General features: G+C 35.0%; 1 protein-coding gene across 2 annotated transcripts in view; it reads left to right on the top strand.

Moving 5' to 3' along the window:
* The first annotated feature begins 213 nt into the window (after positions 1-213).
* Positions 214-21425, top strand: part of LOC106661737 (delta-1-pyrroline-5-carboxylate synthase) — a 125050-nt gene continuing 103838 nt past the window's right edge. The window contains exons 1-2 of one of the 2 annotated variants that reach the window (XM_014385309.2): positions 214-317; positions 17285-17411. In XM_014385309.2, coding sequence (XP_014240795.1) covers positions 17286-17411 — 126 coding nt within the window. In that variant the 5' untranslated portion in view covers positions 214-317; position 17285. The remainder of the gene's footprint in view (positions 318-17284; positions 17412-21425) is intronic. The other variant, XM_014385310.2, reaches the window with a different exon arrangement.

The following is a 21425-nucleotide window of genomic DNA, read 5'->3' as shown; positions in this document are numbered from 1 at the left end:
CTCAACCAAAACCTTAATTAATTGAAAAGAATTTATTGGTCAAGCGGACCACGAAATCTAATAAAATTAAATCAAAATGTTCTCACTCACCTAGGAAATTGTGTTTTACACGACCACTGTTCCGAATTAAATATAGAAAAAACCTCGGTGAATAGCTATAATTGCAAACGATCGTTTGTGTGATCTCGGACCGTTTAAGAGAGCCAGCCATAAGTGTTGATAAGGCTAGGATATCTATCTCGGTTCAAAGAGCATAGCACTCGATTCCGTATCGTTTCAGTCTTTACTCGGACCCGAATCGACAATAAACCAAACAGGTGAGCTAGAAGAATTGTTTACAAACAGGACGACGAAATAGGGATAGGTGGGCGGAAGGTGGAATATTCACTTCGTTACATCTTCGTATTTTTCAACTCCAAATGTTTTAATATCACGTGAGCTATATTTATTTTAAACTCGTTCAACTGATAAGCCGAAATAATCGTAGCGATGAAAGCCATAATTTTTCGATTCAGATTTTATCCGTGTTATTTCTTGTTTTCATTTCATGGCATTTTTTATTTTTATTTTTATTTTTTTTTAAAGAAAGGACTAATTTTAGGAATTTTTAATCCACATTTATGAAGAACTTGATTTTACCCGCGACTTCTTCCACGCAGGACTGTTTTAACTGTACCTTTTTAATATGATACACATAATGTTTCATTTCTCAAATTCTTCAGTTTTTCAGTTCATTTCGGTCTATACATGGGAAAAAATGTACATATGATCCCCTTAGGGACGGAATTTCAAAAAATACTTTCTTAGCGGTTGTATAGCAATCGCCATCCATGTCACTATAAGAATGCACTGTTGAAATTTCAGCTTTTAAAATACAGCGGTTTGGTCTGTGCGTTGTTTGTCAGTCAGTTTCGAAGCTNAATAAACGTTCGCTTTGAGCACTTTTATCAATTCTGATGGTTTGGTTGAGTGGAACGGTCGTCCGTCAGGTCATATACCTACACCACTGCTGTCTATAATACAGATACTGCGGTAAAGTTTTTATCTTCCTAACTTTTCTATCAACCAAAACAATTTTTTAGTTTTTGCGACTGCAATGTATCAGAAGTTTTGCTTGTATAACCGATTCAGTTATTTTTGCGACTATAGAGTGTTAGTGTAATTTTTGCGACTATTGACTGTTAGTGCGCAGTGCATTTGAAATGCGCGGGAAACGTGTATCATACCAGGACCCGAAGGCCCGGTTGAACAGCTGACAACTGAAAAAATAGATGTTTACATGTTCACGAAAAATTTCTGAAACCTCTCATTATTTTTGTAAATCCTGACGTGAATTTTTTTTTAACTACGAGGGTTTGCAGAGGTTATATCAACCCTCGAGGTGACGGTGATTTTGAAAAAAAGCCTATTTGTAAACATGTCGGGTTCGAATGCAAGGCCGCTGGATTCGAACCCGAGACCTTCACCTTACAGTGATGAGCGCTGTGTCAACGCCTAAACCGTTGCGGCCACCGACGCCCCGACGTCCATTATTTATATGCCTATCTATATTCTCTAAACCCTCCCGGCACTAATACAAACAAAGTGTGAAAGTTTCAACGAAATCGGTTTAGAAGTTTTCGGTTTTATCATTAACACACACACACGAACATTCATTTTTATATAGAATCGATTGATAAAGAGAATTTACATTGTTGAATAGTTTTCCGTCTGAATAAAATGAACAAGTTACAATACATTCCATTAACAACTCCTTCAACATTACAATGAAACCTCTATCCAAATAACGTTTGCACACATTGCTCAGGTTACTTTGTTCACAACAAGCATCCCTGTCGGACATACAATTAGATAAATAAACGACATTAAACGTTAAATTGATAATTAAATTCACTAATTTCGTGGTCCGCTTGACCAATTCATATATTACAATTAATTAAGGTTTTTAGTTGAGAAAAAAAAGTCTTGAAAAATTGTCAAGAGAGACATTGTCGGAGTCATTGAAAAATGGCAAAAAGGAGGGAAAATTCAAAAGTTGCGGTTGAGATGGGAAGTTGGTGTCCGAGTGGATCGAGGTCACGATAGCTCAAGTGGTAGAGCAGCGGCTATCAAGCCGAAGGTCGTGGGTTCGAATCCTGCTCGTGCCATTGACTTTTTTATCTCAACTAAAAACCTTAATTAATTGTTAAATTGATCCATTAAACTTAGATAGTTTTAATTTAAACACTTATGACAGACTGAAATAATAAATTTTAGCAAGAAGACTACTTGATTTTGAATTATTTACGATATATTTCTCAGCAATAATTGTTATTTTAATTCTTTTTATATTTAATACAATTTTGTATAGGTAAATGCACAGTGAATTGCATGGAGGTCTAAATCCACGTTTACATTTGGAAATAAGTAGTTGACCTTTTTTCATTAATTTTATCACACAACTAAACGGACTCATAAAATCATTGATGCACAACATATTTTATTTTTTATGCGTAGTAACTCAGAGTAGGTTATCACAGGGATTCGTCATTTTCATACTACAATAGCTGTGTTCTTGTACATTGGGTAGTTTTTTTATATCCCCAACAGCTGGCCATTTATTAAAAAAAACTATAAATAAAAAATTTAAAAAACTTACACCCATGAAAAATAACAACTCTTGTATCTATAAAGTACGGCGATAAGAGCAGCAGGGAAGGAAAAATTATGACTCGACTGAGTAAAACACAACAATCTTTTGCCAATTTGCCAGTCAACGTGTCACAGACTTAGTACGTAAATACATTCAAAAACACACAAAAAACCGGATGCTAGTATTTATTTGTTAATTTTCTACAATAACTAGATATACAGATTAATAAATGACTAAAACCCTAAAAACAACATTAATAACTTGTTGTTTACCTTTATAGAATGTTTACACTCTTTAGGTTCAAAATAAAGAAAACAAAAATAAAAATAAACAAAAAAACGGACACTAGTATTTATTTGTTAAGTTTCTAAATTAACTGGGTATGTATACAGATTAATAATTGACTAAAAAGCTAAGAACACATAAATAACTTGTTGTTTAACTTTATAGAATGTTTACACTATTTAGGTCAAAAATAAAGAAAAAAATTCATTAGTTTTAGTGGTCCGATTGACCAATTAATATATTTCAATTAATTAACTTTAGTTTAATTGAGATAAAAAGTAAGTGTCACGAGCGGGATTCGAACTCACGATCTTCGGCTAGATACGCCGCTGCTCTACCACTTGAGCTATCGTGACCTCGATCCGCTCGGACACTAAAAAAAAAGAAAATGAATTTGAAAAATGGCAAAAAGGAGGGATAATTCAAAAAGGTGGGGTTGAGATGGGAAGTTTATGTCCGAGTGGAATGAGGTCACGATAGCTCAGGTGGTAGAGCAGCGGCGTATGTAGCCAAAGACCGTGGGTTCGAATCCCGGTCGTGACATTGACTTTTTATCTCAACTAAACACCTTAATTAATTGAAATTAAAAAAAAAACGGAAACTAGTATTTATTTGTTAATTTTCTAAAATAATTAGGTATACAGATTAATAATTTACTAAAAACAACATTAATGACTTCTTGTTTACCTTTATAGAATGTTTACACTCTTTAGGCTGAAATTATAGAAAATCATTCAATTTCAATACCAGAGCCAACTTGTCAAGTGAGATTTTAAATTTTTGGTTTTTTAAATTGTTTTCTTTGCTGAAATAATAAATTTGTCTAAAAAAATTGTTTTTTAAACGATGGTTTTAAGTCCAGAAGAACTCGCCCGGTCGTCCAATACATAGCCCCAGGGTACGCCGCGCTCTACCCCGGTGTAGGGCCTAGGGAAGTTTTGACCGAAAGAAGATAATGGTCGGCCGCTATGGACGATGGCTAAAGAGGAACGTTTATTTTTCTCACGGCACATTTAACGACTTCCTTGATAGGTAGTCAACTGCACTGTCTGGACGTATGGGGATCTCTGGAACAGTCATCCAAAGGCTTCGTGAGAATAGCTTAGACTCTGGTCATCCCGCATCAGCTTCTCTATTAGTGGAGAGGTATCGATTGGAAAGACGACTATTCGTAAACCAGCATCTCGAATGGACACTTGAACAATAGGGGCTCTTTGCAGATAGACTGCGGATTTGGTTTATGGCAATCAAATGACCGGGCTTCCTTGTAAAAGACAGTCAATTATGGTATACGGTGGAACCACCGCGCATGCCCGTACCAAGCTGATTATCATACAGAATAGATCTTTGACTGTACTAAAGGTACATTAAGAAAGTCGCTTAATTGGGGGCAACTTCCTGTTAAGGCATGATAATGCTTAGAAGGTCGAGTTGTCAACCATTACTTGAAGGTTGTAGGCGTTGCCACAATGAATTAGGCAGAACGTTCTCCTGAAATTATTCTTGTAAAACACTCATGGGACAAAGATGTAAATCAGCAAATAGCATACAGATAAAGAGACGGGTAGACATCCTTCGCCGGCTTCAGCAAACTTTGAATTGCTTCAAAAAGGTAGAGAACGAGATTCTGCCCCTTTAGAAAATGAAATATATGTTATTAAGACCAAAACTAGGTATTAAATTGTTAATTAGATGTTAATCTATCTCAAAACGATTTTCCCTTGTTTTGGTGAAATTTCTTTCCAACTACCCTAATAAAATAATTATTATTAAAACGAATGAATTTTTGATCTCTTTGATTCACATCGAAAGAAATGCATTGCAATTCATATGACGATAAAAATAATAGTTTAAAATAAACACCAAAATACGAGTATCTGATATTTTCTTTGAGTGTATTTTGTAGGTCAAGATAATAGGGGTATTCACGGTGTTTGTAAGATGTTAACTCGTGTTAATTCGAATAGAGAAATGTCCTGTAAGATCGTGAACGTCCCGTTCCTTTCTTAGCATGTTAAACGTTAATTTTTCCGCGATGGTGCGCTTGGCGATTGGTAGAACCAAAAATAAATCTATACCAGTCCTTGAAGGCGTGTTGTTATTTGTTTTGGTTTTCTTTTGTGTTAAATTGTAAGACGCCAGAAATTAATAAAAAAGGAAAATTAATCAGTTCTTTCATTCAAAATGCTATCTATGCACTCGAAAAGTACTAACAAATAACACGTTTCAATTCATGCCGACATAACCTAACTTGTATCCTAACTAGTTATTCAGATATCGTGAGATGCGGTCGGGTGTGATGTAGGTTTCAGAAAAACATTTTCTTTATTATGTTTTTCTGAAACCTACATCACATCCGACCGCATCTCACGATATCTGAATAACTATCGATTAACGGTCACTAATCTCTACACATTTGTATCCTAACGTCTAACAGCCTAACGTCTAATTATAGGATTGGGGAGGCATGAGAGTATAAAGACAGGTCGGAAATTAACAAAATAAATGTATTGGTATGATTTACTTAATGCGTATTTAAGAATAAAAATGCGTGTAAACAAAAAAACAGCTGTAAAATTCAACACTGCCATGTTGGTTACCTACGCCATAACGGATAGAAATGTGACTACGTTTTCGACCTAAAATACAACATAGGCTAGTTAGCTAGCCGAATCTTACAAGTCTACGTCATCATTCTTCTCAATCTAACAGAACCTAACAGGATTATCACAAAGACCGTGAATACCCCTAATCTAGAAATAAGTAGTATACATATTGGATTCTCGAATTTAATTTTATAAATTTAATTGTTCATTGTAATGTTTTTCGTTAAGTATCCAGTTGGAAAATAATTAAAAGAGGTCAGGGAAAATTCTATTGCAAACAACGTTTAATGGCAAACACCATAAATTAGTAGATACGAGAACCCGCAATAAAATTATAATTGGTATGCTACCCGGTTAGGTATAACTAAAGGCACGAGTTGATCTATTTTCACCAGGCCCTGAACAGTTGTTGTTATACGGAGCGATGAAATTATTGGTCCAGAAAATATTTATGAGGTGGTCGGTAATATAATCGGCAGTATAATGCAAAAACAACAAACACCGACTAATGTTAGTTCGATGTTGTATGCTTTTGTATTCATTCACTAAAAACAAATTAAATTTTTTGATAGAAGATTGAAGAAGAATGTGTGGTGTTTAGTGACGTTCCTTTATGATTATTTGGTGGTCGTGAGATGCAGTCTGGTGTGACGTAGTTTTAGTAAAACATTTTCTCTATCGTGCCAACGTTTCGATCTTTATTGAGATCATCTTCAGGGCCTGGGATTTATAAACAATGTTTATATTATAGATATATGTAAGACGTAAAAAAATGAATTTATACGCTGCTAGAAGATTTTAAATTTAAAAAATAGAATTTATACAATGCTAGAAAATTTTAGATTCAAAGAAAAAAATGAATTTATACAGTGCTAGAAAATTTTAGATTAAAAAAATGAATTTATACTATGTTAGCAAATTATAGATTCAATCAAAGTATTTCTACATACTACATAAATTATTTTTTTTAATCTAAAATCTTCTAGCATTGCATGAATTCATTTTTTTAATCTAAAATTTTCTAGCATTGTATAAATTCATTTTTTTTACATCCTACATGTATTTGTAAAATGTAAACAATGTTTATAAATACCAGGCCCTGAAGATGATCTCAGTAAAGATCGAAACGTTGGCACGATAAGGAAAATGTTTTTCTAAAACCTACGTCACACCAGACTGCATCTCACCACCTCCAAATATTCATTGGGGAAGAATTTTTTTCAAATTGTTCTCGGTTCTATCAAACGTTTAGAGGTAAGTAGTAATTTATCAATAATATTTTGCTGTATGTACTACTGCGTTTAAATCTTTGTTGTTTCGGAAGGTCAGGGTAGAGTCAAATACATAATAAATAGGAAAACGATCAGCAATTAATTGTGCACAGATGTCATGTGACAACTGGAGATCAATCTATACATTTATAATTTAAAATGAATAGTCGTGTCTGTGGGATGGCCGAAGGTCCTCTATTCTATCAGGCGTTTTCCTCGTATAAATCCTTAATTCAGGACGCGTGCTCTCACCGATGTGGTCACCCGAGCCCAATCTCTTTGAATCCCATATCTCTTCTGCAAAGTTTCCGCTGGGATGCTCTCAAATTAAACCACGTACAACACGATAAGCAATACCGATCGAGCACCCAAGTCTTGGGTGGCAATCCAGTCGAGTGGCTAAAAACTTAGGATTTACACGGCTCCTTAATTGATCCTGAAATCGGTATATCTCGTCGAAATTTATTACTTAAATATTAATAATCGAGAGTGGGATGAATTTCAAACGAACCGTATCTGTTACGTAATGAATTAAGATTCATAATCTGTGATCCTGTGAATAAAATATTGCATACCTTGGCAGATGTAAGTATTAAATATAGCATTCCTTTATTCAACTTATTCAGTACTTTCTGAAGGTTAGCCGTTAAACTTGATACAGCATATAAAGTAAAAAAAAAGGTTTTGCATATTTTTTTATTCTAACAATTCTTTCTAGCTTGCTTTATATTTATAGTTAATAAATGACTCGGGGAGAGACCTTGGTTCAGAAACTGTTTGTACGTCCGTACCTAGTGGTTTTAAGCGGAACACACACATAAATTTATTGCCAATTGGATAGAAGTATCATTGCATAGATAGGTATAATAAATATATAAGATGCCCGAAGATACCACATGACTAACTTGTTATTATAATTATACGTCTACAACTGTACACTTTCTTTATAATTCATGCTGAAACATGTTTTTAGGGTTCCGATCTTCGTAGAGATCGTTAGACGGGTGAATAAAAACTAAATGCAAGGTTCACCGAGCTTTCCGCAATTTATAGTTCCATCATGTAATATGTGCCACAATGTAACAAAATAGTGTACTTACTTCCCCAAGGATGAAGGAACGATTAATATTAATATATTAAAGATTAATAACCGAAAATCTTGGGTTCGAATCCCGCCTGTGACACAAATTTTTCATTTCGACAAAAATGTATATAATTAATTGAGTATTTACATAATTAAGCATAAGCTGATAAAATAATTAAAAAGTTAATATAAAAATAACTAAATTTTGCGACCGGTTGTTCAATAATTTGAAGAGCGGTCAGGAATGAAGTGTTTTAGAAAAACACTTTTTTCATTTTTTTGTCGAGATTTCTGAGGGCCATTCTCAGAGCCTGGGTGAATTGCAAAACATATGTTCATTGGAAATAATTATAGAATACAGAAATCGTGATATGCGGTCTGGTGTGATGTTGGTTTCAGAAAAACATTTTCTTTATCGTGCCAACGTTTCGATCTTTATTGAGATCATCTTCAGGGCTCAAAGTGTTTGTCTTCTGTGACATTCTTGCGTGTCGTGTTGAGGGTACACACGTAAAATTTAAACAAAGTTTATAAATCCCCTGAAGATGATCTCAATAAAGATCGAAACGTTGGCACGATAAAGAAAATGTTTTTCTAAAACCTACGTCACACCAGACCGCATCTCACGATTTCTGAATAATTATCGACGAACGTCACTACTCACCACACAAAGAATACAGATATAAATAATATAAAATTTGAGTCAAATATTTCATTTTATGTGAGTATGAAATATTTGGTTCAGAATGTTTATTATTTCATTTATTATTATTGATGGCCCTCATAAAGGTAGAGAAGTCGGCAAAAAAATTAAAAAATGTGTGTTTTTACAATACTTCGTTCCTGACTGCTTCTCACTACTTCACCAAATTAAAAAATGAAATATGAATCATTTTTATCAAAATATTACTTTTTAAAATAATATTAATAATAATATTAATTCGCTAGTTTTTGTGGTCCACTTAACCAAATAATATCTCTCAATTAATTAATCTGTATTTAAGGTATTGGTTGAGATAAAAAAAGTGTGTCACGAGCGGAATTCGAACCCACGACGTTCGGCTAGATACGCCGCTACTCAACCACTCAAGTGGCGTACCTAGCCGAAGGTCGTGGGTTCGAATCCTGCTCGTGACACAGACATTTTTATCTCAACCAACACCTTAAATACAGATTAATTAATTGAATAACATTAATAAAATATTTTTCTCAAACCTCGCACCAGACCGCATCTCACGATCTCCAAATAACCTTCGGTGAGTTGTATGCTTTGCAATATGTAAATCGATTTAGTTGAATGAAAAACGACGTCATACACTTACCTTCCTCCCTTCTTTCAATCTTTCACGGATAAAACAGAGCGATGAAACGTAGAAAATAAATTATTTTTTCCACGAAAGGACCTATTGTGGAAAAGACAATTTATATCCTAATAAAAAAATTCAAACAGAGCAAGTTAAAACACGAGTAATAGCAAGTGAAACTACAATGAAATATTTAACAATTAGTCAACAATACAAACATAATCTATAATTTCGTAAGGGAGCAAGCGGCTTTGCCGAATTTCAGAAATAGGACATTATTTTTGTAAGAAGGGCTTTGAAACTAATACCACTGTCCTCGGCCAAAGCAGTTTCTCTTAACGTCGTAGCCAAATCCGATATTTGTTCGGACCACCGTTCCTACATAATTTGTGTAATTCAGCCTTTTCTGTTGTCCCGGCTTCCCCTTTTAAATAAAACTTTGGAAATTAGGAAAAACAGAAGCCGACCTCAGTTTCACCCTCTCATTACATTATTCAGGCCTATAAAAGGATCTTGAGAAATTAATGGTTCTAGCCGCCCCGCGCTAAATTTTCTTCCGTCCCTTCGTTTTCTTTTGAGAAAGGAGATATGCGCGTCTTTATCAATTCTCATTCGTTTTTACATGGAACATTTGCCCGATTTTAAAAAGGTCCCATTTTTTCCCATTACTTCCGTCCCGTCATTAAATGTTTAACGGATGTTTTCACACTTACCCCAAAACGTTTTTTGTAGTTAGCATTCCACTAATCAAAAAAAAAAAAATAATAATAATAATAATTTTTGGGAATCACTTAAAAAAATAGAAACGTGTTAAACAATAATATGTATAAAAAAATTTCTATTTGCAATAAAACAACACGCCCGTAAAAGATGATCGAATACCTGCAGCGAATAAATGCTGCTAGAAAAACAATTGATGCTTTTCCAGACGTGTTCTTACCTAAAATGAATGTATTTACTAGCGCGAGTGTTGAGTATGTGTGGGTGGGTTGTAACGTGTAATATAGAGTCCCACATAACCCGCCGAACTAGGTTAGGATTTTTTGGGGACCGCGGTAGACGAGTGGTTAGCATGTGAGACTCTCACGCCGCGGTCGTGGGTTCGATTCCCACCGTCGCCTCTGGCCCTTTAAAAAAAAAAAAAAAAGGTTAGGATTTTTCTGTGAATGTTTAGTGTCATGAATGAATATTTATTAACGTGAGTGTTGAGTATGTGTGGGTGGATTGTGGCATGTAAAGTACTCCACGACCCGCTGAACTAGGTTAAGATTTTTTAATGATTTGTGTCTTGAATAAATGTATTTATTAGCGTGAGTGTTGAGTATGTGTGGGTGGATTGTGGCATAACAAAGACTACCCCCACAGACGCACCGAACCAGATGAGTATTTTTTTGGGAATGTTTTGTGTCTTGAATAAATTTATTTATTAGCTTGACTGTTGAGTATGTGTGGGTGAGTGGTGGTGGAATATCGAGTGCCCCACAGATCTAGTAAACTATGTTAGCTTTAATTTAGGTGTATTTAGAGTGACAGGGGAAGCACCAATTTTTTGTTGTAATACGGTTTGAAATGTTATTATCAGTATGATTGTATTTATTAGCATAATTTGGGCTGGCCTTTAGCGGAGTACCCCACTTCTGTTAATCTAATTTTGAATTGTTTGGTATGCATCAGTTTGAGAGCCTTTTCACCACGTGTGAAGGGGTAAATACGAGTGGAAATCAAATACCAGAAGTTCCATCAGAAAGATCACTAAGCCTCACTGGGGAGCCAACTCTTTTCGTCTTAAAAAAAAAAATTAAATAAAAATATACAAATAAACAAATTCCAAAAAATCGAAGTGGTTAACACGTGAGGTGGCTCTACACACTCCAGGTAGGCTATAAAACTAAGAGAAAGAATGGGAAAAGAGTCGGAAAGATATAAGGGAAAAATTACTGTGGAACGAGATTGAAAGTAAAGGAGTAAGAACAATTATTTCAAAGCGACCATTAAAACAAGGCAATCCATTGACTTGAATATGGTAAAATACGCTACCCTTCTACAATTGTGCATCAATATTATTTTTCAAAAACATACTAAAAGTTGATGCACACTAAAAATTAAATTTATTCGTAACTTCACTAGTTTTCGTGGTCCGCTTGACCAATTGATATCTTTCAATTAATTAAGGTTTTTAGTTGAGATATAAAAGCCGGTGTCACGAGCGGGATTCGAACACACGATCTGCGGCTAGATATGCCGCTACTGTACCAATTGAGCTATCGTGACTTCGATCGATTCGGACACTAACTTCCCGTCTCAATCCCTCAACCCCCGTTTATTCGTAAATTTTTTTTAAATAAATAAAATACAACTGAGGGTCCTTTAAAGACAGCCCGGCTGAATTTTACATGAACGGATAACAAAACACCAAAAAAATACGTATTTCATATTTTTTAGCCTAATTGTAAATTTTTCCTGCATTTTCAAAATATTTGTTGTCATAGCTTCAGAGCAATTTTTAAATTTTGAATGCAAACGGATTCTTTTTTACCCACTGTTTTACAGGTTTTTTCGCACCAAAAACGATGGCGCAACCTGATTTTAAATTGGTCAAAGGATAGCAAGATTGTAGCACAGAATGTAAAAAAAATATCTTATTTTCGTATTTATTATTATTTTAAATATACAAAATGTTAATTTTAATCATGTTTTTAAATAGGTCTTTGTTAACAGGAATGCCACGCGAAAAACATAAAATAAGAATAGATAGTTTAGAGATAAAATAACAACAAATTGTAATGGAGCGAGAACTGATTGAAGTGAATTTCTTGGGTGATATTGACGGCTCTTCTAGTATTGGGCACGTTTTTAGTTAATAAAAGATTGCACTTGTTAAAAAAATGTTTCGAACAGCAAAAATAACTAACAAGAACACAGTGAAGTTCGAAAGACCCATCATCATCCCAAGAAATTCTTTAAACCGACTAGCACCAAAACAGCAAATGAAAATACTTATTCACGTTCTTAGCCGAAAGTTTGTTATTCTTTTATCAATTTAAATTCTTATTGCGCTATCATTTTCAGTGTAAAAAAGTCTTTAAATCAGTGGGTAAAAGGAATATGTTAACGTTTAAAATTTCAAAGTTGTTGACGCTCTGAACTATCCTGACAACGTAAATTTAAAAAGTTGTAAAAATTTAAATCTAGGCTTAAACATACACAATACGTATTTTTCGGTTTTCGATAACGTTGCCTATTCAATAGAAATTCTGGTCATCCAAAATGGTCAGCCTGTGCATTTTAATTATTTCTTTCGAAAAACAAGAAAGCGACAGCTGCGTTGAGAATAAACATGGAGCAAATAATTGTGAGAGATAAAGCAATTGAGATAAGAATTGAACGATAACTTCATGTTCGTTTTTTGAATAAGTCACTATTCATTATTTATTTATATATATTTATACATATTTATAAAAATAATTATTTATATATTTAAATATTTATACGAATAATTTTTGTTTTTCTGATTTGCCATCGTTCTAAGTAGAACTAATTGCGAGATAATCTTATTTTTTTAATTGGCGACGATTCCCTAGCTGTATATATTTTTTTCTGCTCCGGAAATAAATTACTTTTTTACACTTTTAATTTTATTATTTTTGTTTGGTTTTTATCAAATACAGTTTTATTTACTTTATTGTATAAACCGATTTTATTTTCCTTGATATGATCGTATTTTTCTTGTGTGTTTAAATTTAAGCTGAACGAAACAAACTGAATAATTTGCAAATTGATAAAATGTTTTATGTGTTAAGTTAATTGTTCTATCCCAAACCGTTTTTGCAATTTTAGCAAATTTTAATGTTGATGTGAATTTTATAGAAGTTTTATTCTTCGACCTTGTTATACAATTTTACTTATACAGACAAACAATTATGCAAAGTCATTTTATGAGAGAATCGAATCAAAAGTGGCTGCCAAGACTATCAGCTGTCGGTAAATAGTGATCATTCCCTTTCCTCGTGGTAGCAACCATCCAAGGACGAGTCTTTCTCATCGTTTCAAAAAATCTTTTTCCTTTCGTTCTATTCTATCGTTGTTAGAATTCAAGGTTTTAAAATTTGTTTTTTTAATTTTCAAGAAATGGACGAACAAGCACGGGCCATTTTCAAAAAACACTGAACATGGATATTAGTCGACCCCAGAAAATCACCAAATTGAATTTACAATTCCATAAATTCCATTCGGGCCTTTCTTATTTATCTCGGACCTGTTGCAACCGCGGGCTGGCTCTGAATTCCAACCAGTCTAAAAGACCCGCATAATTTCGAATTATTTTTGCACTAAGGTGAAAATTTCACACAAAAGATGATAGGAGCGCCTTTTTGGATAATAATGGGATGCAAATGGTTTTCAAGTCGCATTAACATATCAAGAGGGCCCTGGCAATTCTATTCGGCATTGTGCTTTCTTTTCGATTCTCGTTCAAGATCGATCTCAGGCCCATGTGAATTATTAGTCTCAACTTAATACCGATCTAATCGATGTTGAATTAACACCGAATCCATTAAATAAATGTCTTTTTTATTCCAAATTGACGATAGCTTTTAACTTATATCGGGCCAATCAATCTTACTAACCCATTTTCTAGGTTAAACGAGCTAGAACGTTTTAAGAAGGATATTCGAGTGCTGATAAAATATAAGAGATCTAGTCTAATTTAGTTCAAATAAGCACTTTTCCACCGAATCCAGCAGGAAAATTATGGTTTCTTCAAACTAATGAAAACTGATAAAATTTAAATGCACCTAAGATATGTAAATTATATTTACGTACCTTACATAGCTACAATATATGTTGCAGTGAAAAGTGGATTAACTCGAAAATCCCAACTTTCGGGAAATGTCGGTTAAAAATTTGTTCCCCAAAATCAATCAAATTACTTTTTTTTTATATTTATTTTATTTATTGCTATCTGTACATAATATACATTGAGCAAATAGTTAGTTATAAACTAATCTGACAGACCAGGAGGCAGTGGGAAGAGAAACCAACTTTTATTTAATTGGGGGGAGGGAGTAAAAGTTAATTCGGTGGGTTAGATAGAAGGTCACGAGGCCATCATCGTTTTAAACGGCGTGGAGGATTGTAAGGGTGAGATGTTGAGGAAAGAGTTAGGGCTAGTGAGTTAGAATGGAGGAAGAGTTTAGAGTGAAAAGTGAAGAAGCGTGTATGGATAAGATCTTTCACGAAAGGGATTTTAAGATCTTTATGGATCGTTTGATGTGTGGCGTAGACGGATACGGCGGAGAACTTTAGATTGAAAAGACTGAATTCGTTGGATATTGGATGATTTGGCCGAGCCCCACAGCTCGACTCCGTAGGTCCAAATAGGTCTGATGAGTGTTTTGTAAGCGGTTAGTTTGTTATCTTAGTTTTGATTTTGGTCCAAGAAGATGTCTGAGTAGTCCATATCTTTTGTTAGGTTCTTGCCGTTTTAATCGTGTATGTGGGTTCCAAGTAAGTCTACTATCTAAGTAAAGCCCAAGGTAGCGGACTTGGTTCGATGGTGGTATTATTTTGTTGNTATTCAATCAAAGTATTTCTACTCACTCAAAGTGTTTGTCTTCTGTGTAATTGTGCCATTCTTGCGTGTCGTGTTGAGAGTGCCAGTGAGATTTTGCTGTTTTATACAATTACACAGAAGACACACTGTGTTTTCTGAAACCTACATCACACCAGACCGCATCTCACGATTTCTGAATAATTATATATATATATATATGTATATATATATATAAATGAATAAACAAGAAATAAAAAATAAGCACGATATATATATATATTCTCCAATTTTCGTCTTAAACAATTTTTCACTGCAACATATAATATACTAATGAACAAATGTTACGCACCATTCAATGTATTTAGTTTAAAAGTAAATCCATTATCTTTCTACTTTAGTTACAAGTAATTAGACTATCCTAGTCAAAATGAATATATGTTGCAGTGAAAAGTGGATTAAATCGGGAAATGGCGGTCGGCTAAAAATCTGTTCCCAAAATCAATAAATTCTCTAAAATTGGCATTAGCATTAGCTTAAAGTGAAGTGATATTAATTTGTTCACTACAACGTATAATACATTGATGAAGAAATGTTACGAACCATTCGATTTATTTAGTTTAAAATTAAATCCATTATCTTTCTACATTAGCTACAATTAGTTAGAAGCTATCTTAGTCAAAATGAACAGTAAACAGTGCTTTGTTTACGTCCTTAGTTTACGTTTGAACTGATTGCTACGCCTAAAGATTGCTTTCAGTTAATCTTTTCATTCGTTCATTTCATTTGATATTATTCTTGTTCTTCCATTGCTCCTGTCAAGTATTTTGAATAAATAAGCCGGGTCAGGGTCATGTTATTATTAGAGAAAGGATACGCCAACGCGAAGTTTAAAAGGAAGGGTTGTTCGACGCTTCAGAGACAGTGGGCTTCATACTAAAACGCCAGTACAGACAGGATTGACCTACGAGTACACGACAAGAGAGATGATAAATTTATCCGTCATCAGGCTTTATAAACTCGCAGCACTACGGGAAACGAGATAACATATCTGATAAGACAAGTTCGAAATGTTCAATTTCCTTCGGGCCTGTAAGAAAAAGAGTCATTGAAAAAAATCTCAGAGCCCGTCAACCGGCTCGTGGACCTCTTTTTATCACAGTTCAGAAAATGGCCTGGGAATTGTGCACGGGGACATGTGAATTGAACATTGGCAGATTGTGGACGAGTTCTCTTTACTGATGAGATGAGTGTTGGCCTCAAATCTTCAGACGGGCGTACTTTTATAGGGAGACGCTCAGCCCCATGCTGTACGGTTTCATATGTAGCATTGATATACTGGGGTGGCATTTTCTTGGACGCCCGCACCGAATTGGTTGTTGTGCGAGGAACATTTCTGAAGAATTGAATGCTTGGTGAGGCCAGCTCGAAGTCCAGATTTGATCCCAATCAAACACATTTGGGACCAACTTAAGCGATGAGTATAACGGTGAAGTCCAGGTCCTAGCGCCTTAGAAGAATTGCAAACAGCTCTACCTGATGATTGGGTAAAATTCCTCAGGATTTTGCCAGAAATCTTTTTAAGGAAATGCAAAGGCGTTTAAATGAGATGATTCGTTCAGAAGGGAAAATACTCGGTATAAAAGGAGACAAATCAATGTTTTTTACATTTATATTTGTGTAGAAAAATGGCAAAAAGGAGGGTAAATTCGGAAGTTAGGTTGAGATGGGGAGTTGGTGTCCATCCACTCGGACAGCTCAAGTGGTACAACGAACCAACAAGCGGCGTATTTAGCCGAAGGTCGTTGGTTCGAATCCAGCACGCGATACTAGCTTTTTCATTTCACCAATACCTTACATAAAGATTAAATAATTGAAAGAAGTTATGTGGTCAATCGGACCAAAATATAATGAATCTGACAAATAGTATTTATTTCATTTTTTATTGTACAAGTAAAATTGTTGATTTGTATAAATTAAAAAATTAAAGTAAAATATACAATATCAATCGTTCATAGTGAAGCGTCAATTTTGATCGTTTGTCAAAAAATCGAGAGTGTTTTGTAACGGCTAGTCAGGTCCTTCTTTTCAGCGATGACTTTTCTATCTGTTCTGCTATGTTTTTTTATTTACTCTCTATTTTAAACATGTACTTAAGTAATATTTAACAATGAAATTAATGGTATTGTAATTCACTTCTTCGCTCTTTCAAAATTGAGCGGCATTAAAAAACAGCTTCTCACTGGAACGTCGCGGTGGATGGGCGGGTTCACTTTGAGAATGAGAGTCGTTCTCTTCGACTCCTGCAACGTGTTGATGGGCTTTGATGCTTGAAATCCGGATATTTGTAAACCACAAGCCTATGAGAGCAACTATCATTTATAAAAACAGAATCGACATACTTACCCCACCTTTATTATTTCTATTTCAAAATTCTTGTTAAAAAAGGTAAAATTGCATGTACACTGCGTATAAAAGGCACTTCAAGCAAAGATGTCGATATGCGAATTGGATTCAGAACGATGGGGTTTCAATTTCGTTTTATTTGTTGCAGGATGTTGATTTTAGGAGTGAGCCGAAATTTAAAGAAAATCGTCGGCCCGACATCGATCGTACAAGGATTGAGAGCAAATCTGGCCCTGGGACCCAAATGGCAAATCCGCCTGCTGTCCGGCTCCCAGGTATGTTTTCCCTTTTTTTATTTTATTTTTATTTTTTTTTAAAGCGCTTTCACAATTAAGAACTTAATAATAAGAAGATTATCTACGTTAATCCATGCATACACCCTAATCTACGCCCACATAAGTCGTCCTTAATTAATAATAATATTGGGTTGTCCGGAAAATAATGCAGGATTTTAAGTTTTCATTAAAAAAAATCTATATAAAATATTCTGTTTACGTTTACAGGATTACTCATTTGTATGAATGTCAACACTTATTAATCCTCTTCCAAATGATATTGTTTGTTTACCTCTGTAGCATTCCGCTACTTGGAAATAATTCAGTCATCCTTATAATGTCAAAACGAGAATTTCGTACGATTTTCTTTTACGAGTTTAAACTCGGCCGAAGCGGAGCCCAAACGGCTAGAAACATTAACCAAGTCTGGGGCGAGGGTTGTGTTATTGAGTGCACTGTGCAAAGGTGGTTTAAAAAATTTCGGGAGGGAGATTTCAGCCTTGAAGATGAAGAAGGTCGTGGAAGGCCTTCCTCTCTTAATGATGATGTTCTGCGATCAGTGGTGGAAGAAAACCCCAAAACAACTGTTCGAGAACTTGCAGAGCAACTCAAAGTCAGTAAAACGACCGTCGCTGACCACCTCAAGGCGATTGGAAAAGTGAAAAAACTCGAAAATTGGGTTCCACACTCATTAAACGATCGCCAAAAAAATCAGCGCTTTGATGTTTGTGCATCACTTCTTTGTCGAAACAAAAATGACCCATTTCTGGCCAGAATTGTTACATGTGACGAAAAGTGGATTCTCTACGATAACACTAGACGTTCTGGACAGTGGCTCGACAAAGGAGAAGCTCCAATACATTTTCCAAAGCCCCCAACTCATCAAAAAAAGGTAATGGTTACGGTATGGTGGGCTTCAGTTGGTTTAATACACTACAGCTTCTTAAATCCTGGCGAAACCATCAATGCTGAATCATACTGTAACCAAATTAATACCATGCATCAGAAATTGGCAGTAATGAAGCCCTCTTTGGTCAATCGGAAAGGGCCCATTTTGTTGCATGACAACGCTCGACCACATGTGTCACGTGTAACGTCACAAAAATTATTGGAGCTTGGCTATGAAACTTTGCCTCACCCACCCTACTCTCCGGACCTCTCGCCTACTGACTACCATTTTTTTAGACACCTGGACCACTACTTACAACACATAATATTCAAAAATCAAACGGAACTGGAAAATGCATTTATTGACTTTATCAATTCTAAAAATTCTGAATTCTACTCAGACGGAATTAATAAGTTACCAACACGTTGGGAGAAATGTATTGAGAGTATGGGAAATTATTTTGATTAAAGAACATTGCTTTAAAGTAACTAGTTTCTTTTTTTTTGTTTAATACCAAAATCCTGCATTATTTTCCGGACAACCCAATATAAGGGGAGTACAGTATTAAAAGTATTTTACTTTTTTATTCATCATAAAAAAGCAGGCATAATTTGAATACAGGATGAAATAGGAGGATTGCTTAAACCCAAGCCAAAAATTAACAATAATGTTAGAACTTGAATATGTTAATATCACATGTAAAAATTTTATGGAGTCAGTAATAGTGAGGTACGTGCCTTTATAACGTTGACATATTCAAAACATAATTATTCAGAAATCGTGAGATGCGGTCTGGTGTGATGTAGATTTCAGAAAAACATTTTCTTTATCGGGCCAACGTTTCGATCTTCATTGAGATCATCTTCAGGGCTCAAAGTGTTCGTCTTCTGTGTAATTGTGCCATTCTTGCGTATCGTGTTCAGAGTGCCCTCAATGGCACAATTACACAGAAGACAAACACTTTGAGCCCTGAAGATGATCTCAATGAAGATCGAAACGTTGGCCCGATAAAGAAAATGTTTTTCTGAAATCTACATCACACCAGATCGCATCTCACGATTTCTGAATAATTATCGATTAACGGTCACTAATCACTACACATATTCAAAAATGATTATAATATCTCGAACTGATTTTTTTTTTTTTTATATTCAGCAATCGAGTCATTCACCATGATGATTAATATACTTTATTTAATCATTCAAACAACATATTTCATTAAAAAGAAAAAACAGATTTTTTCACAGCATTACTACATATATGTAAATAAACTGATAATTGCGCTCTAAACAAACAAAACTGTGCTGTTCTAAACGGACCAGCCCCCAGCAGACCACGTGGAAACGTTATGTTATTGTATTTAGCATTTAGTTGTCTTTACTTAATTGGTTCCGACTCGCTCACAGTAGTCCTTTCTATGAACGATTCCATTTCCATTCTAATTTGGAATGCAAACGGTGTCGACAGATATACTAACGAACTGGCAACAACAACTATATGACCGGCAAGTACACATTGTACTATCAACAGAAACTTTACTGTTGAAACACCTTGTACGCAGGATTACGAAACATATAGAACTGACCACCCTTACGGAAGGGCCTAAGAGGTACTGCAGTCAAAATAAGTAAGTATAGATACCTCTTAGTTACTACTGCTAGATACCTCTCTCGAGATATAGATATCTCTTACCATGTTATTCCTAAACATTTTTGAGCCAGTATCCTTTATTTGCGTCTATCCATTGCTTCAGATAACTGTCCACCGAATAAATCAACAAAATCCACTCAATTTCAAGAGTTTTGTGGATTTATTGAATCAAGATTGCTATCTGATGACGACTATTATACTAAATATTTTCAATGAGGCTCTTGAGTGACCAACCCCTGTGATCGTTCACTATACACAGCACTTAGTTCCTTTCTTCTTACATTCTTAAATTTGACAAACTGATGAGAACCGACCAATGATCTTTTAAATTTCTTTATACTAGAACTTCAATGCCAATCCTCCATGATCTTTCCTCAGGCCACAGTCCCAATCTTCTGACCTTGCACTTCATTCTAATTTCTAAATCAAATAACTAATTACAAATGCCGTACAGGTTGAAACGTCTCTCAAACACAAATAGAGACCATGAATATCTTCGCCACTCTATCCAGAGGCGGTCAGGAGAGCACAACTCGCAGGTTACCCAAAAACCACCAAATCTCTCCCGCTACACATTGGCGAAGCTTCTATCCCAACAACGCCGGTCTTTGTGGACGAGCCCAAAACATCCTTTCGACCACCACTCCTACATAAACTATCCCGCACATCACTCTGGAAGCTAAGAAGACTCCTAAAAGAGCATATTCTATATATTCCCCTTCGTCTAGATGACAAATCATGGTCAAAGTTCGACCTGAAAAAACATTTCTACTCCGTGAAACCCTCATTCCGAACCTGAATACATTCGAAACAGATATTGATGTATACCTTATGTTCCTTATGTTAAGGTTGTCTTCCTCTCTGAGGTCGAATATGTATATTCTACTACGCTTACCAAACTGCAAGGCTTCTAGTCTTTACCCAATTACATTCAAAACTCAACTACTGCCTCAAAAAGTAAATTTATTTCTGACATACTATAAAATCGTACATTATACCCATTTTCTCGTACTAATGAAACATCATATAACATCCTCTTCCTGAAACTTGGCAAACGAGTTCAAAAGGCTTTAACATGTAATAGAATTAGCTAAATTCCCATTATGACTAAAGTAAAGAAAATTCTTTACTTAAAAAGAATGTTATCCAAATTAAGCTCTTCTAATATTCTCCTAGACGTCTTGACCTTTGGCACTTACCATTCTACAATCTACGATAATACATAGAATAGTGCCCTTTGTAAAAATTAAAGCGTGTTCTTCAAAATAACCTTTACTTAATCTTCCATTGTTATCCATCGGACCATTCGGGGCCAACACAGATCTCTGGATGAGGTATGATGAGTGTGATAGGATCCCCTGTCTTTTTACCGCTATAGTATTCCACTACATCAATCACTCTCATTGCATTCTTTGGCGTTTATATAGATGTATTAATCTTGTAACCTCGATCTTACAGTTGCTTCGAACGTTTTG

Source organism: Cimex lectularius, unplaced genomic scaffold, assembly GCF_000648675.2.
Source record: "Cimex lectularius strain Harlan isolate CLEC.00 unplaced genomic scaffold, Clec_2.1 scaffold57, whole genome shotgun sequence".
Taxonomy (NCBI): Eukaryota; Metazoa; Arthropoda; class Insecta; order Hemiptera; family Cimicidae; genus Cimex; species Cimex lectularius.
This window is presented reverse-complemented; position numbering and strand designations above follow the sequence as displayed.